The sequence below is a fragment of the Sceloporus undulatus genome, chromosome 3 (assembly GCF_019175285.1).
Source record: "Sceloporus undulatus isolate JIND9_A2432 ecotype Alabama chromosome 3, SceUnd_v1.1, whole genome shotgun sequence".
Taxonomy (NCBI): Eukaryota; Metazoa; Chordata; class Lepidosauria; order Squamata; family Phrynosomatidae; genus Sceloporus; species Sceloporus undulatus.
The window spans coordinates 217,390,608-217,411,142 of record NC_056524.1 but is presented as its reverse complement, the minus strand read 5'-3'; the positions used below and the strand labels follow the sequence as shown (position 1 = coordinate 217,411,142).

Here is a 20,535-nt window from a genome sequence, read left to right as displayed (position 1 = left end):
TCAGGTTATTTAGAAGGCGATTGCTACTTCCAAGACTAATATGTATGTATAAGATGTAGACACAATATGTTATATAGTCTTCATTTCTGCTTCCTGGTATCATTTCTAAAGTTCTACTTCTTAACCTTGCCTTTAAACAAAATCCCTAACTTTTTGCAATAATAAGAACTTTTAGGAGCAGTTTCTAGTTAAAAGTTTCTAGTTCAACCTTTCTAGACAAGATTCTGCTGAATTTTCAGGTAGGTAGAAGAGAAAACCATAGGCTTTACTTTACTGTTGGCTTTTAAAGATGCCAACAGCAACTAAGGACACTTTCCTTCTGAAAGTCAATAGGATTTGAACAGATAATTGCATCTTACCCTTTTCTATAAAGAGACATTTCTTTGCTAAACATAAACCCTGAATTTTGTAACAGTTCCAGATTTCTATGGTGATCAGTGCTTGAAAATTGTGTAAATAATCTGCTTTAATTCTCCTTGTATCCCCTTCAAAGCATGTGAATTGTTTTTTGTTTTGTTTGCTGTTCTGTTTTAGTTTTTACAACTTCAGTAACACATAACTAATTCTATTTCTTTCAGTCTTCTGTAAATAATTTAGCTTTCTGGAAACTATTTCAATTTAGCAACATTGATACCATAGAATTATGAGTTCATTTTCTATAATTGTTTCCAATATAGTTCAGTACATAGAATAATTTCAGATTCCTTTTATAATTTTTCCTGGCAGCAGTCTTTTTGTTTGGGAATATTTATGGCTGAGCAGGGATTTGAATGTTCAGACAAAATAATCTATCCACTAGTAAAATGTATATATTTAGCTCCTGTACCTTAAATAATAGCAATGAATTGAATAAAAATCTATTGCTACTTGAATTACTCTACAAAGTATGTAATAGAGGTGGGGCAAAGAGTTTAAATGTTTGCTTTTTGTGTACCAGTTGACCACAGCTTCTGACTGTTGATACATTTGCAGTGTAGCTCTTAAAATACTGAATATGTCTAACTTTACTGTTTGCTTTATCACGTGTGATATGTTTTAAATGTATGCATCTGTCTCCTTCTGAAGCTTTAGAGTTTTATTAAAAATCCCATTTTAACAATATCTCAAGTAGCTACTGTTGGATTATAAGAATAATTTGCTAATAAACCAAATTCAGTGGCACTGCACATTCCCTTTCATGTGAAAGAATCTGAAAACATTTTGTCTCCTGACTAGTTGATGACATGAGTGAATTTTTGCATTGATTTTATTGAACACGTTGAATATGTCACACAGTGGGAGCTTCCACTAAAATTTAAAGAAATATTAGAAAATTGGGATAGAGGGATTGATATTTTGGTGAAGCATAAAGAGGTAAAGCACATAAATTAATTTTTTCTATGCTTTGAGGCAACTAATGATGTAACAGGGAGAAAAATTTTCAGAGTGACCATGATGGACAAAGAATAGTGAATACAAATACAATTTAATGTATATTAATTCAAGACGGTGATTTCTATTGCTATTTGGTCTCTGCATTGGGCTAAGCCATTATTACAGTACACTGTGAATGAAAAGATTAAAGCCTCAGCACAGACAAGGGAATAAATATTTTCAAAACCCTGTGAGAGCATAAAAGCCTATTGCTACAGTGTAAATTAATTTCCAGATATAAACTATTGATAACATACATAGTCACGACTCCCTGCTCTCTTATAATTCAGTTTCAGAAGACAATTTCTTCCATCTGAGTATAATGCTGAGCTACTCTAGCAGTTACTTATACAGAACATCAATATTAGTAACATTAGTACAATACTGGTTCTCTTAGATGTCTTAAAAAACTTGCAGCAGCTGTCAGTAGACTGGTGGCAAGACTGTCACTTGGCAGCTGGTTGTCCAGAACCTTACAACGTTTTCAGTTAATCACATCATCCAAATTGTTGCTTACAGATACAAAACCATTCCAAAAAACTGGGTAAGTGAGAGATGGTTTCTTAGGAACTATTCTGTGATACACTTTTTAAAAACAAATCTCAACATCAGTTCTAGTATATACATATAAATATGTTTATCCAGGTTCAAGCTAAAAGTCAGGCTTCTCACAACAGATCAGTAAATAAATGGCCATTTGCAAGTAATATTGATCCTTATACCGTGTTTTTCAAGAAAAGCCATTTAATTATCCTTTAATTTTAAAATATTCATTGGTTTTGATGACAGACTTATCATTTTTCTTGGTTCGGAGTACAAAGTACTTACTGACCTCTCTGTGGCTGAACAAATGTTGAGAAACATAAAAGTGGCCTTTTGGAACATTTACAAACTGTGCATTTTAATTAAAAACAAATAAACCATCACCACCCTTATTTCTGGTAATAATTATGATTCATCCTTGTCATAGAACCTCTTGCTCAAAGTCTTATAATTACGTGTTTGTACAATTATTTTATAGAGTCAGCTGTTTACCTCTGTATTGTATGGAATGAATAGAAACTGCAATAAGCAAGGATCTTTCTGCTGACAGGACTACCTCAGGTTTTGATAATTGTTGACAGGAGAATAAAAATTGTTGGATTCTTGCATGTTTTACTGCAAGTTTTAAGTACGAAAATAGTCCAAATGTAGAATATTACAGTTTTTATACATGTCAAAAGTCTTGTCATTTACTTTCTTTGCAAAACTGCCTGAGGAGGATGTTGAACTTGTTCTTAGCTGCTGGAACAAAGAACTTTAGCAAATGCTTGTGATTTTCCTTAATAAACAAGCACAGCAGGATTGCAATTTCATTGCCACAGAAAATACTAGCAACATTCTTCATAGCATGTTTAGACATCAGCATATTCTCTTGTAACCTTATAGCAAGAGAGGGCTGATTCAGGGAATCTGAGGGGTTTTAGGATTTTCAGAAGAAGTTTCTTTTTAGTTGATATATTTTACTATAGTGTTGTCCATTTCGCTACATTATTTACCCTCATGTCATTTAATTAGATTTTTGATGAGCTGTCTTGGTCTGAAAGTCTCTTTTTTTCAGGGTCAGTGCAGCTTTAATCATCGTCTAGTGAATTCAGCAGGTAGCACTTCTGTTTTCCCAGAATTTGTGCAGTGTTTCTTGTCCCTGACTCAGTTTTTGTGCCGTTAATCCAGCGGCTCATCCAGTTGCATGCATATTATGCTCTTTATTCTGCACATTGTTCTAAAGTCAAAGGTAGAGAACAAAAAGAGCACAGGAAAACGGGGAGAAAAATGAAGACATGATAGTCTAATCCGATTTTTATTTTTAAAAAACCCTGTTGCCACATTCAAAGTCTATTCGGTCAGACGGGTCTCGCAAATCTGGAAGCTGTCAATGTGCTGTCCATTGATGCGGATCTCCATGTCAGTCCTCTTTGAGCTTTTGGAGTCTGCTCCTGGAAGTTCTGGGATTGTCTTGTCAAAATTCTCCATCTTGATCTGATATTCCCCTTTGGCTCCTCGGACCAACATGGAGGCAAAATGGTGGTGTAATATGATCTCAGATGGAAGATACGATGTCCTCCTTTGGCATGTTTCTCCTGTGCCCTCTTGTGTGGCTGATAGGAAGACTACTAGCTCAAAATGATGATGAGCCTCCCTTTGTAAGAGAATAGCTAGAGGGCTTGATGGAGTTATGGAATGGTAATATGTCAGGGGGAAAATAAAAAATGGACACTCTTCAGAAGTGATGCTGTCAAGATGGAAATCTACACTAGTTTGATGAAGCTGCCCATTTTCTCGTTCTTCATAAAGAACTGCAGAAATCCGAACACTGGTGAGTGGGCTTGGGCGAGTATTGGCCACTTGGAACATTAGGTATGGTTTTCCTTCTCTGTGTGTCACTACTGCAGAATAGGTGAACCGGATGGAGAGAGCTCGGTTCTTTGGACGAGCAATTTTTGCTACAAATGCACCTAAATAAAAGGAGAATTTACATATAGATCACATATATATATGTCTCTGTGTGTGTCTCTGTATGTATATTTCCTGTTGTTTTTAATAAATAGAAACCAAGAACAATTTAGGAGGTAGCTTCATATTAGGATCAAAATGCTAATATTCTTTCTGTGCTAGCTCTCATGTTGTTCAGATTATCATGTCAACTAAGCCACAAATACTGTTTATGGTCAGTGATCTTTAAAAACAAATTGTCTCTGCTAAAATCAGTTTTAAGACATTTGTTTGGGAGAGAATGAGAGCAGTCTTTGAAAGCTCTCCAATGTTGGTTGATAGGTTGCAGTCTTAATTTATTTGTAGGAAAATGTCCAGTTGAATAAAATAGGATTTACATTTCTGGTTAGAACTGTATTGTTAATTTTAAATCATGCATATATGCCTGGGCAGACTCATGGAAACCTGTAGAAAAATTAATACTACTAACTGTTCACACAAATGAGAATGATGTACAAAAGCATTTTATACTATACTATACTATACTAATTTGGGGAGAGCTGACTAGTTGCATGCTGCAGTATACAGAGCAATATTTTTACTATAAGTCTTTATTGTATTAATATACTAATGACATGAATATATATTCCTATCATACTACTTTAAAAACGCTACATTTTAAAAACATTCCATGGCATGGCCCTGTCTTTGCTCTCTTTCTCTAGTTTCACAGTGTTTTATTTGAGCCATTTTACATAAAGTACTGAATTATGAAATAATATATAATTACCTGTGATGAATGCCTCCAGCATCAGACCCAGTACCATTTGTATAGCAAGTAGAGCAATTGCGCTTGGACAGTCACCACTTGGGAACATTGTGCCATAACCGATAGTAAGCTGTGTCTCCAGTGAAAAGGAAAAAGCAGCTGTAAAACTAGTGATGTACTTTACACATATTGTGTGGTTTTCAGGTGGAGAATCATGATCAATCTCTAGATCCCCATTCATTTCAGCCAGTAGGTACCAGAGAACTGCAAAAACAAGCCAGTGAAGGACAAAAGATGCAGAAAACACCAGCATCATCCATCTCCAGCGCATATCCATTAGAATTCCCCAGGCATCTTTTAGGTATGCAAGACCTTTCCCTTGGGCACCATCCATCTGAAGTGTGCTATGTCCATCTTTAGTGACCATTCTTGGATACCGTTGGGCCAGGAGAGGAGCACTAGGTTTGGTGTTGTTGCCTTCTATCACTTCCGTCCTCATCTTCTGAAAATAAAAAGTAAAGAACTGTTGGATGCTTGTTTATCTGTAGTTCAGATGATGATCAGAGATTTTGTCACATTGGCAGTGGACCAGATGCCACCTGTGGCTAACCAAGGGCGTCTTAAAACATGCAGTTCTGAGAAAATTAATTTTGAAAAACCGGGTTTGCCACTGCTTTCATGGTACAGTAATGATTACCTAGAAAAACCTTAAATGCAGTTTACTTCTTCAGACTTCTATACAATTTAGAAGTGAAAGTCAAGTTTTGTTTTCATTTTTTGGTAGTGAAGTACTATTGCAAGTCTGAATTTTTTAGAATTCAGAAAGTAGGTTTGTTGCCTTTAAAAAAAACACTTTCAACATATGTGTTTAATGCTTAAATGAAGTGCTCGATTAAAACTATTTCTATTATTATAAATCCTTTTCTAGATACAGAATTCCTATGGTGGCAATCTCTAGACTGGCATGTCATATTATTCCATGAAATTTCCCTCACAATTAACTTTTGTGGGATTTCAACCTCAATTTTCACTGCTAGAAAGCATGATATTTTTATTGTCTAGAATTGTGGTACCTGGGATATAGCCTCTTCTGTTGAACATACTCAGGCCACTGATGATGTAAAGCTGCATTAAAAAGGGGATAGAGAATAATACGGAAAATATTATGCAATTATATAAACTGCGAGGAAGTCCTGAGGAAAAAATGTCCAACTCTAAACCAAAATCGCCAGAGGGAAAACTGGAGTGAGTAAGGGTACAATTGCACTTTGTTTTTCACTTTTAGTTTCTAATGATGCCTTCTGATTTCAGAGCAGTTTCTGTTCCTATGGAAGCTGCAGGTATTGAGCAACTCTAAACCCCCTCCCACCAAATCTGTGTTTCTATCAACTGTTTTCTTTCAGAACAAGAAGACTCAGAATGATAAAGGTAGCAACATAATAAAAAACAAAATCAAATATCCAGTCATGATTTCTTATTTTGCTTCCCCTTTTGTATTTTTTCTGTAGTGTGACACCAATCTAAGAATACATACCTATTGTTGGTGTGCACATCCGCTCTCATTCTTTGGCTTCCATTTTTTAAAAAGCAGAATAACTTTATTGTGAACCTGTATAGCTTGTATTGTCTAATGCTGTTCTACATTCTGAAGCATTTTTGTTTTTGATCTTGGGGTAATCATATGGCTATTAATCTGTGAATGACATACTTTATTGTGTGTAACAACTGTAAAAATTGCATTGCTATTCATTTAATTGTTTGCTACATTTTCATGTTACCTAACAACAGAGTATGGTACCTGCGTACTGCTGGTATAAGCAGAATTATAAAAAAAAATGAACTTTAAAAAACTGAATCTTAAAAAATGTAGGCTGGTATCTCAAGCATATATAATGTCTGGATCATTCATCAAAGACAACTGCTTTATCGAGATTGAATTTCTTTAAAGTGGTTGTCCAGAACAACGGTAACTGTTGTAATACTGGTTGCCTAGAGCATATGCTTACTGGGGAGTCTACTGTACTTGACAGTGAACTGATGTCAAACCTGCATGTGTAGAACCTCATTCTTTCAAAAAACAAAAACCATTCCACCCGGTATTCCTGAGATGGGCAACTTTGCTGACTCCAGAGGCCATTTTCAGTTTCCCTTGAACTTTGGCAAGCTGTATCCATGCTATAATCCCCTCTACCAAAAAGGGGCTTTAAGCGTGATAATGGCTAATCATGGTGCCAGGTGTTTGCAGGCCAGACTTTTAAACTTAGAGGCTATTTTGCTTCCTGGGTCTTTTTAAACACACCAAATCCTTTAAAAGACTGGTCCTCCCCTCAAATAGCATTTAGCTGGCTTATCATGCCTCTGAGAGACTGCTGGGGGCTAGCCATTTTTACTCTGGGGGAAAAAATCAGCAAGTATTAAGAATCTCAGTGGAGGCTCTGCAAGCCCGCATGCAGCCTACAGACCACTGAATTTTGCCCATCCTCACTGTGTTTATTAAAATACAGACAAAGAGTGATAAAGAATCTTGCTGAAGTCCCATAAATTGCAAGGGCAATGTCCATAAAAGTCTGTGCTTAGTAGCACTGGAGTACAAACACATAGCCAGCTGTGTAATCTGATGGGACAGAATAATAGAAATACTTAGCCTTTTTGTACTGCTTTAGAGTGTTCAGAGTGCTTCTCATATATTATCTCAGTCATCTTTGTAATAGCCCTATAAAATAGTTCAGTGTTATTATTCCCATATTGTAAGTAGTGGGCTGAGACTGAGTTCATAGCCGAGGCAAAAGTTCTCGTCTCCCTGATTCACAGTTCAGCTTTTTTTGCCTGAACTGAATTTTATTCCAGTTTAACATGAGGCTCCCAATTTATATGGACATTGTCTTGAGAAAAGAAGAAGTTTACCAAGAGTGTTTAATCATGTTAACTCCTAGAGCAAAATGGCAATATTAAAATTAACATACTGTAGTCTACAAAGTGTTCAGTGAGATGTTAATCATATTTTCCTAATCATAATTCATTTTCCTAATCATAGTTTAAAAAACAAACAGAAGCATCTAGTTAATGCCATTATAGATAGGCATTAGATAGATAGACAGAGATCATCTGGTTCAGTTTACAAGACTGAAGTTCATGTTGTTTGATCTAATGGAGGGAGTGGCTTATATGGGGATAATACAGGCATGCGCACTATTCAATAGCAATATGGTGAGCTTCATGCATATATACAAATCTGCAAGTCCCGAGGGACATACAGAAGGGAAAATAGAGTACAGTTGGTCCTTCTCTTTAGTGTGTGTGTGTGTGTATAGCAGAATTCTTAGTCTTTGTAGTAAAACCTTGTAATAATAAAGTTAAATAACTACTAAAGAAAGCAATATTAATGAAAATACTGGTGTTCTCTCAGTGTTCATGATATTCATTTATGTGATTAATTTTGTAATGAGTTAGGAGTTGTAGGAATGCACCTGATATCATCTAGATGTGACACATACTGAAAATACGATTTCCTTGGTAGGCTTGTATTTCCCCTGTGTAAGTGGACAGGGACAAGAAGCTTCTCCAGTAGTTTATTTCCTGGGAGGATTGGAACAATGACCGTATGTGTACTGCAAGTACACTTACACAAACATTGGAGCAAGAGAAACAATTGTCTTGCAACTTGGCCAATATTTTCCTTTCGCTTATTGCACCTACTTCTCTAATTCATGAAATACAGTTTGAAAATACAGAACCTGTTTCCTCAGGAAATGTGCCTTAACTTTTGGTTATTCTGATTGCTCTTTTCTATACCTTTTCAAATTCTACCGTTTTTGTGGTCTTGTTAGTTATGTTTGTTTTTAGTAGAGGAGCAGGTGACCAGAACTCTAAATGTTATTTCAGATGTGAGCATTGGACTAGGACACTGGGAGACCAGAGTTCGAATCCCCACTCAGCCATGGAAACCCACTGGGTGACCTTGGGCAAGTCACAGTCTCTCAGCCTAAGAGGATGGCAATGGCAAATCCTCTGAAGAAACTTGCCAAGAAAACCTTGTGGTAGGTTCACCGTAGGGTTGCCATAAACCAGATGACTTGAAGGCAAAAAACAACAAATCTTGTCCTTAAAATAGTGTAATTGCCAGCTTGGATTCCATCAGTATATGTGGGTACATATTGTTTGCTTTGGTATGTTTGCTATTTACATTGAGTGTTATCACTTACTCAGTTTGGGAAAAAAAACTCTTTGTAGTCTGTGGATTTTCATCAAACCAAGTAATTTGGTTTCATCCCCGAATCTAGTTGTTTCACTGCTTACACCTATCTCCAGATAATTTGTGAATAAATCAAATCACACCCTTCTCAGTACACAGCTGCTTACTTCCACCATTTTGAAAACTATCACTTAATTCTTTACCTTTGCCTGTTGTTCTTTAAGTTGTGTTAAAGTTATTCGGGAAGCTTTTGTGAGATAATTTTTTCAGAAGCTTTATGAAAGTCCAGGTATGATGAGTATATTGAATGAACACTTCTGAAGACAGTTGGTGGAATTCTGTCTACCCTATATTTCAGTTATATTTTGTATTCATAAAACGTATAATTGTGAGCAATACTAAAAATTCTTATCATATTTAAAGTGGTTGTCTAATTGCTATAAAAAGGAATTATAATGAGTAATAATTGATGGTCCCTTTTACATAAGATTATTGTTGATGGGCTGAGTCTGCCCCTTGTTCCGCAATATCTATTTTCCAGTTAAGCTACTGAATTTTTATATTATCTTTTTAATTGGTATATGGTCACATAAAAGTTGGTAAACTCTACATTATTTTCTTTTTTAACCTAAATGTCAACATACTGATTACATACCTCAGTATGAACAAAGTCCAGAAATCACAAGCAGAAAAATTGCACTATATATGAAGTTGTCACTATATACACATTTAGATAATTCAGAACCACAACTTCAGCTATTGAAAATATCAGCTATCTAACTTGTGCTAGTTGGATGCCACTAGAATTAAGATTTTCTGAGTGTGTGAGTTTTATAGAGGCTGAATGTCATTTTCAGAAAATATTTCCAAAACTCAATGAATCAGTTAAAATAAATCTTCCATTATAGCTTTCACCATTACAGCTTCAGTTCACTGAAACACTGTGCAGCCTGATAATACCTGTTGTAGGTTACTATATTACTTATTTACAAATTATGGTTTCTAAGAACAAAAATTCTATTCTTGGTAATGCTGTGCTCATGTCTCTAAGTTTCTGTATTTTGACCAAAATTAAAGAACTCATTAGAAAGTCTCAGCTTCCATTAAATATTTAGAAAAGGAACTCTAGGCCTTGAGTTCATGGATACAAATTTCAAAACACGGCAATAATATCACAGGGTATTTAGGCATGGCACTTCTGTGTCCTGTCTGACTATATAAGCCTACTTTATACCTCAGATCACTGACATTGAATCCAAACAAATCTTGCCTATTTAAACATTTTCATTCCTCCTGCTACACACCACACCATTTTAGAAAATGTATGCGTTACAAAATTTTAAATGTTGGCTATTTGTACTTTGGTACAGGAAGAAGTATAACACAGATGCTTTTCTATAAATATGTAAAATTGAGTATTTTGCATCAACATGATGAAAAAGAATATGGTTGAAAAAATAGTATTTTCAAGTTAGATAATCCAAAAAAATATTTTAGAAAAATGATTTTTTAAATAACTGTTTTGTGACACATACATTTTTCTTAACATGCTTGTTAAAGAAAAGTTTTCTTCCAGTTGATAATCACTGTAAAAAGTGCACTATCTGTTCATTATTTATCAAAATTGCAGTAATTTTACATTACCTTTGACCTTACTTTCATGTCAAAATATTTCACTAGTATCTAATTTGCAGTGATAAATGTACTCTGTTTTCTAGAAAATATTGGCTGGCATGCAACAAATTATTCTTCAGCTACTGTTCAGTCTCATAGTAATTCTTCCTGTAGTTGTTCTTACAGAGTAGTTAATGTAAAGGCCTTAGGGTAGAATTCTCTTACAAAAGTTTCAGGCTCTACATTATTGCCATTGGTAGGTTTTTTGTTTGTTTTTTAAATGGCTTGCTGCACTAGTGTGAAGACCTGCCATATATTTGAACTGATGTTCTCTGCAGTTGTTACAGCCATTTACAGTTTGCCATTTTCCTAGAGCAAGTCAAATTTATTCCAAAAATGTAGCCTAGGCCTTCTAATTTCTGTTTATGGTGTGAATTCACTCTTCCAGTAATCCCAGTTGCACCTCAAGTGATACTTCCTGTCTTTTAAATTTAAATCTAGATGTTTGTTTCTGTATGCACATGTACCTACGAGCAATAAATATAGCATATATGGAGCTATGTTTGGAACTGTCTCAACTGCCAGGGCTTAGGATGGGTGCATAGGTCAGCATGGTGAAGTGGAAGAGTGGAAGAGAACAGCATCAGCAAAGAGAGGGACAGGTGTGTGTGTGTACAAATAAGGCATGTTTTGCCTCATATAGATTTATCAGTGCTTACATAATTTGATACCTCTTCTTCAATTCTGTTACAATGCTTTTATTTTAATATACAAATTGGATGTAATTAAAAAGTATAAGTGAAAAATAAATTCATATTCTTTCATTATTATCAGTCTTTCATATTTAGTGACATTTTTGCATTGAATAGACATGTGAATGGATAATGAATAAAATGGAATAGAATAACTATAGATTTATACAACATAAGTTTGCTTAAGAACTCACTTTAGAGATGTATGGATCCTGACATTCTAAGTGGTGCATACAGAAAATAACAACCTAATCTTGAGCTTTGTGATACTAGGTCACATATCCTTAGGATAGGTCTTACAAAAAGCTACTCAAATACAGCATTGCAAAACATAACGTAATATTATAAATAAATACATAAATAAATAAGTAATATTGCACCAGTATTCTATTAGCATCACAGACATATATAACAACTCAAAGAATTATTTTTCTTGAAGGTGTAAAAGCATTATCTAGAAAAGTTGCTGTGTATGAAATATCCTAATTCTGCCTGGCATTTGTCTTCTTTAGTTTACATACCATATTTCTCAATGAAATTGATTTAGCTGATCAAGAAATTATGATATAGGTAAAGATCATGTGCTACTTCAGTTAACACTGTTTCTAGAATTATCTGAGGAGGGGTGACTGGTGAAAGTTCAACAAATCTGAATGGTTAAGAAAATGTTAAATTTAAACAATGTCTTCAGTATGTTATTTTAGTACTAACACGGCAAAAGGGTTTTTGTGGTGAGCCAAAAATCCACCCAGGTTCATACAACAGAATTACTCAAATTATTATCTTGATGGTTGAAAATAAGAGAAGTTACAATAATATGGTGAAAGTTTCTTTACACTGCCACCCAGACGTCTGTTCATTTCTTAGTGCTTGTCAGTCATAAGAAAATGAAGTTGAGATTCAGTACAAATTTCAACTCTGTAAATTTTTTCAAGTCTTTTAAAGATAGGAAATTAGGAAGTATCTGGAATTTAAATATTTTAATATCTGATTATTTTAACTGCTGCTGGTGGTGTTTCCCCCCTCAAAATCACATGTCAGGTGTTAAAGACAAAATCAGAATTCTTTAAAATGTGTGTATTTTTTACATCAGCTACTCATGTGAAATTGTCATAATGCTTTATGATAATTTCACTATAGGAACACAATTTCAGTGGAAATTCAAATCTGACTCTAACCCACAGATTAGGTTTTTTAAAAAAGACAAGCCCCTTTAGGAACTATACATGTAGTTTCTACTTCATATTGTTTTAGCCAAAAAGATATGTAACTGTCAGTGAGTTCCTGCACAGCAGATGTGCATCCTCATGGGATTTTGCCCTGGAAGTTGTTTTCAGGCAACAATAGTTGGAAAAGAAATCGACTTTGGGAAAATCCCATAGTAAAGTTTTACCTCTTCCCCCAGAACATGTCTTTCTCAATCCTATAACATTTTTTTGTTTTGGAAAAACTAAAGCACACAGCTGGAAATGTTAATGTATAAAGGAGCAATCTATTAGCCTCATGTACTTACCAGTGTCTTTGTAGCTCTTATCTATCTGGCGGGGAAAGGGAGCAAGGTAGATGTCTTGGATGTGATAAGTGCACCAGGCGTGTCTCTATACAGTGATCCCAATGCAAGGAAGAAAGCCCCTTTTGACAACCAGTTTCGAAGGATATTTGTTCAAAATGGGCTTACAGGTCTCATTCCACAGTTTATAATGTGGGGGGGTTGGTTTTCATATGATGCTGATGTGATTGGTCATTTGGTCTGCAGGGGGGGCCAATTAGCTGTGGTCATGTGGAAAAGAATGCTGATTTGTTAGAGCTTTCTTAACCTAACACATACCCTAGCAGCTGTGGAGAAATCTGCAAGAACTTACTTGGAGAAAAGGGTGCATTTTTTTCTCTTAATCAGGATAGGGTTTTTAGGTTTGCATAATCTGACTTAAGGTTTTACTTGGAGGTTCAAAGGAATGAAATTCCCCAGATCTATTTTCCATTCAGTTTCTTGTGTGATAGCTGTTTAGAGTTCACACTATCAGAGATATTTGGTACAGCTTCCATTTCATTTTCCTCCTTTTAAGTTTTTTTTTTTTATACCCGTGTCTTGGGATTGATAATGTATGGGTTATCAGTATGATATATATCAGTGGGATGTAAATCAGATATGAGTTATCAGTATAATATATATCAAGTCTGAAAATGAGTTTTAAATAGTTTGCACATAACTCTAGATGCAGGACCTCTTTCTCTCTAATGGCTCATTATTTTTGTTAACATGTCTCTTAATTCATCATTTGTTCATTTGCTTTAAACTGGGGATAAAATATTACATGCTATGCAATTATTGCTGAGTTTGTATACACAGTTAAGAAGAAAAATGAGCCACAAATTTGCAGTGAGTAAGCCTATGCTGTTCAGAACTTATTCATATGTGGAATTTATATTTTAGTATAACAGCTGACTAGTGAAGACAGTGGCTGAAATGAGGCCCATAAAGTCCAGCTTCCAGAACCACTTGCACGATTTGTGAGGGTAGCTTTGTAATGCGGTCCAGCATTTCACATTTTTTCTTCAGTTAGCTGTTGATGTGAGGACTTTGATCGAACGTCAGACCTAAGAGGATCTGAGAAACAAAGACTGTGATTGTTTGCAGTAAAACTACTGAAGACCTGCTGTGAAAATTATTAATGTAGACCAATATAATGCTACTTAGAAACTGAAATCTCTCTCATGTTTTTCCTTTTAAAACCCACCACAAAATACAAAACATTAATTCTACATTTCATTAGTGGAGAACATTTTAATACATGTTGAGGCACAGCACCATTCAATTGAAACATTACTGTGACCTTCATGGCCATGGGGACACTTTTTATTGAAGGGTCTGGACTATTCCCCCCCCCCCCCCAGTACCTCTCAGTATAGCATAGTATTTGTTTTATTTATTACAAGCAGCTTTCAATTTCACTCAATATACTTTTGCATCTGTTTTCTAGAATAAAAACTGAATTTGCCATCCAACATTTCCTGCTACATCTTTTTGCCAGGAAATGGCAAAATTATGTGCAGTGTACCTCAAGCTGGGGAAATACCACAATGCAGAGGGCAAGGGTTTTGTTTTGTTTTTTAGTTTATCTATTAAGTCCAGTAGTTTGTGCGAAACTAAAGAGCAAACCTTAAGACATCTCGGAAATGTTTGCCATGAAATGTTGCACTTGCTTATGTGACAGCAGGTATGAACACTGAGATAGACGAATGCAGTTGTGTTTAGTCATCTTATAGTAAGGATGCCCCCATCGCCACCGCTCCTGTTCTAGGCAAAAGAAGCTTGTGTCTATGGGAATGTTGTGATGACTTTACGGACAAGGATGGATAAATCTGAAATTCACATGTGATCAGATTTTATCTGAGTGCCTCCTAAAAATTTCAGCCACAGCTTCCTAAATCCCTTGGTATGTATTGGGTGTTCAGATGACCTTTTCCCCCTCTGAAAAGTCCCTACTCCACAACTTCACAAACTGTGTTTTCCTCCAGGAAATTTGCTCATATACTTTTTTGGAGTAACAAAGGCCAATGTATCCAAAACTAGAAGTACTTTGAAAGCAGCATTAGTGCTGCCTATTATGACAACGTGAGAGCAATACAGGAAATAAAATCTCTTTTATTGTAGTACAGAACAGAATGGACATTTGTAGTATCTCATAGAAACTTTGTTGATGTTGTTACAGTGGACCCTTGTTATATGCTGGGGTTTGGTTCCAAGATCCCTCGTGTATAACAAAATCTGTGGATGCCCAAGTCCCATTAAATATAATGACATAGCAAAATGGTGTCCCTTATAAAAATGGAAAATCAAGGTTTGATATTTGAAGTTTAAACTTTTTTTGAATATTTTCAAACCGTGGATGCTTGAATCCGTGTATAAAAAAATCCGTGTTTAAGAAGGGCCAACTGTATTTGTTATTCTAGTTCTTTTTAAATCCTCAATAAACAAGTTATCAAAAGATTGTATTTTCGAACACTATTTCAGTACTTTGAATTTAGCCCCTTTTAAAACTTCAAATTACATAGTTGTAGAGTTTGTTGGCTGGATATCTTTGTTGTATCTGAACTTTTCCATAAACACCATTGCTGGCTTTGGGTCAGACATGGAATGCAGGTGCCCTTTCACTGCTCCTGCTCCTCAGGAAGTCCAGTCAATTAGTTGGAGGCAAAGCCACAGATCTTTTTCTTTTTTTCTTTTCATCCTGGGAAATATAGCCAAACACTGAACCACTCTACCAAGTAATTTAAAAACAATAAAATGAATGTGGTAGAAGTATAAGCTACCTGTGTATATACAGAATTTTAAACTCTGTGCAAGGATTTGTACATGGACTCATTAAATATGAACCAGTAACTATAGAGCCCTGCTATTTAGTTATTTTAGTAACTTCAAGATGTAATTATATGAAACTGTTTTTAGTTCAGTTTCAAAAATGATTTCATGCAGTTATGTTTTTTTCAGTCTGCTTAAGCTTTAAAGTATGTTGCTGTCTCTTGTTAAAGTTCTTCCACAATATTAATACAGCCTGGTTGTTTGCATGTTTATGCAGAAGTAAGTCCCAAGATGCTGCTTGCAATTTTTAAATATTCTAGAATAAATAGAAGAAGATGTTGATTTACACTTCATAGATGCTTTTGAACAGAAAATAGAACTCTTCTACAGATTCAGATTATGCAGTGCTTAAAACACCTCCCATACAAAAAAACAACAGAATCCTTGTGCCATTATAAACTTTGCAGTGACCAGGAATAGTGTCTTGATACCTCTGAAGTATAGTAAAGCAATCTCATTGAACATCAGGTGGCAGCTGTTTATGCAAACAAACTTTGCAGATGCTTTTCCATTACTTGCTGCAGAGTGAACTTTTGACATTCTTAAATGGTTACAGCTGTTCTTAGCTATTTTACTAAATCGCCTTTTTGAAGATTAAAATGCTAAATTTGTTTTTTTACCACACAAAGCAATGAGAATACCTTAAAAAAACAAATTATCATTAGAAGAAAAGTGAAGAAACACTATCTTTGGTCTTCTGTTCTTTCATCTTTTCATAGTGTGATTTCATTTGCACATTTCTGAATTATATTATAGATGTCCTTCCTTCCCAATGAACATACTCATCACTTGCATCCTTAATTTTGTTTGCAGTAAGACCAAACTTTGAAGATTCTGGAATTGTAACAGCAGGAAGAAAGCATGAATTTATACGCTCTGAGAGCGAGAATTGGCGCATCTTCAGAGAAGAGCAAAACGGTGAAGAAGAAGATGGAGGATGGCGACTTGCTGGTTCACGGAGGGATGGTGAGAGGTGGCGTCCTCATAGTCCAGGTGAGAAGAAATGTTGAAAGAGCTAGAGACTAAACATGAGCAAATCCTGGAGTGAAAAGTTCTAGTAAAAAAAAAAACCCAAACCCTGTAAGACTGCTCTGTGTTGACAGCCATCCTCTTTAGATTTTAAAGGAAATGTTTGTGTTAACCTAATTTTTTTTAGACTTACCCATGGAATAAGAGACCTTTTCTTACCTTCTCTGATTCTTTTTCCATGGAATTTTCTCCAGTCTTATTTCTTTTCCAAATTAGCCTTGAGATCACCCTAGATCTTGAAGCTGAAGGATTAGTAGATGTTTTCTTCTACTTGGATAGAAGTGGAAAGAAATGTTTGTCATAGAGAATGCTGCGTTGTGTGTCTCCCTGACGTCAGACATAACTGATAAATGCACAATAAAGCAGCAGTGTGTCTGAAGTTGGACAGTGTTAAAACAGCTGAACCAGCACCTCATGATGATCAGATGTGAGGGTTTTACTTAGGACATGAATAATTGCAATCTTTTTATAGCATTAACTTGTTTAGCATAACGAAGAACTAAAAAATAACTGTCTGTATGACAGATAAGTCCTGAGGCAAAACTATTATTGGCTAATTTCTACCATTTCAGAAATAGCAAAAAATAAATGTTTGTCATAGACAATGCAGCATTTATGTGAAATATTTAAAAACATTCTTTCAGTTTCTCTTTAATTTACAGATAACTATTTTAGATATTTAACTGATCATGGAATTTGCATCTTTATTTTGAACAAATTCTTTAAAAAAATTTTTTTTATGTGGAATCAGTAGTTGGATTGCTGCGTCTAGAGATCTGTGGGAGCAGCAGATGATGCTTCACTTTCCAACAGCTGAATTCCTTTTAAACAGGGATTAGGTACAATGTTTAAACCCATTTTTCAACTGTGTATCCTCCAAGATACACTCATGTTAATTTGGATCTTCCTTATTTGCTTGCTTTATTACATAAATTTTCATTATACCTATCCTCCTGTTCAGCTCAAGGTGGTGAGAGTGGTGGCTCTCTTTTTCCACTCTTCTTACAACAGTAAATTTCATGGTTCAGTGGACTTGAATGTGAATCTCCCTAAATACTACACTTCAGTGACTAGTAGTAAGTATCAGGATTGGGAAGCTGAAAGCCTTCCCCATATTGTTAATCTCCATCAGCTCCTGCCTCCAGTACTGCAAGAAACTTGCAGAAAGTCCCAGATTCAACTTCCGGCATCTGCAAATAGAACCTAGAACATGGGTGTAAATTAGTGTCAATAGGGGCTGGTCTGGGACTGAGAAGGAAGAACATCCATGCAAGACCATCAGCGTACTGAGTAAAATTAAAAAATATTTTAATTAGTGTCAATAGAACTGGGCTGATGAGGCCTGGTGGCGCCAGTGGTTAAATGCCTGTACTGCAGCCACTCACTCAAAACCATAAGGTTGCGAGTTCAGTACCAGCGAAAGGGCTCAAGATTGGCTCAGGCTTGCATCCTTCCGAGGTCGCTAAAATGTGTACCCAGTTTGTTGGGGGCAGTTAGCTTACAGTACGCTTAGACATTGTTAGTTCAGTATGAAGTGGTATATAAATGAAGCTGTTTGTTTTTGTTTGATATGATGGCCTGACTTGCTATTAGGCCACTTCTTATGTTCCCCATATTTAGTGCATATAATGGTGGAATATCTCCCATATCTTGGAAGAGGGAGATCCATTAGCTCAGATTGTAAAACTCATTGACTCAAACTAAACTCAGCTTTTCTGTATAAATAAATAGGAATACTTGTGCCAAGAGCCAGTGTGGTGTAGTGCTTTGAGCGTAGGACTAGAACTCTGGAGAGCAAGGTTCAATTTCCCACTCAGCCATGAAAACACTGGGTGACCTTGGCCGAGTCACACACTCTCAGCTCCAGAAAACACCATGCTAGGGTCACCTTAGAGTCACCATAAGTTAAAAATGACTTAAAGGCACACCACCACCACCACCACCACAACAACAACATACTTTTGCCATCTGACCTTTTAGGCTACACTATTAAATGTGAAGTAACTGTATTTAAGATTTTGTAGAGACGTGATAGAGTGATGTCATTTATTCTGTATATGAAATGCTGATATGTAGCTCATTCTTTTGTGGCTATGCAGACATATTCATAAGATATAATAGAAAAGAAATAAATTTCCAGAAATAAGAAGAACAAGTCACTACAATTGCAGATTTTGGATACTATAGGTAGAAAATACCTGAGTCATTTAGCACTTTAAAACATATGTCACTGAGTATCACTGATCAACAGAGTGCAGAACCTTTACTTTTGCATAAAACTATTTTGCATGCGTATTGAGTAAAGATTTTGTATATTTTGTTCAGTACTCAGTGAGTGAGAGGCTTGCTACTTTATTACTGCATTTCTATTCCAACTTCTACTTCTGATGACAAATTGCTACCTTTGTACCAAGTTCGGATGCTCCAACTGATTCAGAATGCTGCAGCCAGACTGATCACCAGGACATCAAGATCAGAGCACATTACACCAGTGTTGAAATCTCTACATTGGCTGCCGATTAGCTTCCGGGCGCAGTACAGAATGTCGGTTATTACCTATAAAGCCCTACATGGCCTGGGCCTGAGTTACTTAAGGGAATGCCTCTCCCTACATAATGCGCCCCACACTTTTAGAACATCTGGCACAAAAATATTAGATCACCCCAAAACCAGGTTGAAAACTACCTCTTGTAAAGTGTTTTCTGCGATGGCCCCTTTACTTTGGAACAACTTATCGGAAGAGATCCATCTTATACCTTCTTTGGAAGCCTTCAAGTGGGCATTGAAGACAGATCTCTTCCAGCGGGCCTATCCAACAGATCTCCTCTAATCTGATTTTGAATATCTGAATACGATGACTCGATTCTTACAACTGTGAACAATATTGTCACAACTCTTGCCTTTTTATTTCTGATTGAAGCATTTTGTATTGTCTATGTATTTTATGATGTCTTTATTGCTGTAACCTCGCTTCGATCCGAAGGGAGAAGTGGGAGATATAAATAAAAATTATTATTATTATCTTAATAATAATAATAAGAAGAATAACATTGATTTCTTACCCACCTGTCCTCAAGGCTTGAGGCAAGGTAAAACATAGATTAAATCACATAAAACCGTTTAAACTGATTAAGTTAAAACACATAAACAAAGGACACATTAAAATCATCCAACATAAGAACAAATTAGCAAAGTTAGAAGCTTATACTGAGACACATTTAATGTTGGCTACATTCTAAACTCCAGAATTTCATGGGTCAGCCCATTTGGAAACTGCATTCCACCTGAATTGTAAACAAATGTATCAGCATTAGCATTAGCCACCTGTCACCTCTTAATTTCAGGCAGGTTTTGTTGTAGTTCCACAGCCATTAAAAGCAAAGTGTAGAAATAAGTTATTCAACTATAAATCCTTTCACAGAGTTAATGGGCTAGGAAGCTATGCCACATTACAGACAAAGCAAGGATGGATTTAGCAATTTAAATTAGTAGCCACAGATTACAAGCTACACTTCAGCCCACAGAAAAAGGATTGCTAATTAGCTGACTGAACGAAATGACAAGCCATTAGGGGTGAACTGGGGGCTCTGGGTGGCTGCTGAGGGAAGTCCTGTAGAATGGTCTCACTAGCAGAGACTGCCCCCTATAGCTGACTACGTTATGGCCTTAGTAGTTCTCTGCCTTATTAAAACTGTGGTGGAATAAACAGTTGTTGTTTTAGTTCTTTTTGGTTAGTTGTTAGAGATTGGAACAAAGAGTTATTTACATTAATAACATATCTCCAGGGGAGAGCAGACACATTTTCCACATTCTGGAGAAGAACAGTTTCGATAATATTTTATAAAATGCCTGTTTCAAGGTGGACCACAGGCTGGTGGCATTCTGAAGTTCTGTCACTTTGTCCTCTCTTTTCCCTATCCTCTTTTCCTCT

The 20,535-nt window shown here is 35.8% G+C and overlaps 2 protein-coding genes across 5 annotated transcripts in view; one reads left to right on the top strand and one right to left on the bottom strand.

Moving 5' to 3' along the window:
- GIGYF2 (GRB10 interacting GYF protein 2) overlaps positions 1 to 20,535 on the top strand; it is a 113,174-nt gene that overhangs the window by 39,217 nt on the left and 53,422 nt on the right. For all 4 annotated transcript variants that reach the window (XM_042456590.1, XM_042456591.1, XM_042456589.1 and 1 more), the window contains exon 8: positions 16,389 to 16,568. In XM_042456590.1, coding sequence (XP_042312524.1) covers positions 16,389 to 16,568 — 180 coding nt within the window. The remainder of the gene's footprint in view (positions 1 to 16,388; positions 16,569 to 20,535) is intronic.
- Positions 3,289 to 5,153, bottom strand: KCNJ13 (potassium inwardly rectifying channel subfamily J member 13). The gene is made up of 2 exons (XM_042456592.1): positions 4,676 to 5,153; positions 3,289 to 3,908 (listed from the first exon to the last, which is right to left on the bottom strand). Exons 1-2 carry the CDS (start codon positions 5,151 to 5,153, stop codon positions 3,289 to 3,291), a joined length of 1,098 nt encoding a protein of 365 aa, XP_042312526.1.

Bases quoted from the DNA above. Each gene is read 5' to 3' on its own strand.
- KCNJ13 (XM_042456592.1), bottom strand. From the start codon at position 5,153: ATGAGGACGGAAGTGATAGAAGGCAACAACACCAAACCTAGTGCTCCT. The intron at 3,909-4,675 runs GTAATTATATAT...CCTTTTATTTAG, and splicing joins GCTGGAGGCATTCATCACAG to GTGCATTTGTAGCAAAAATT.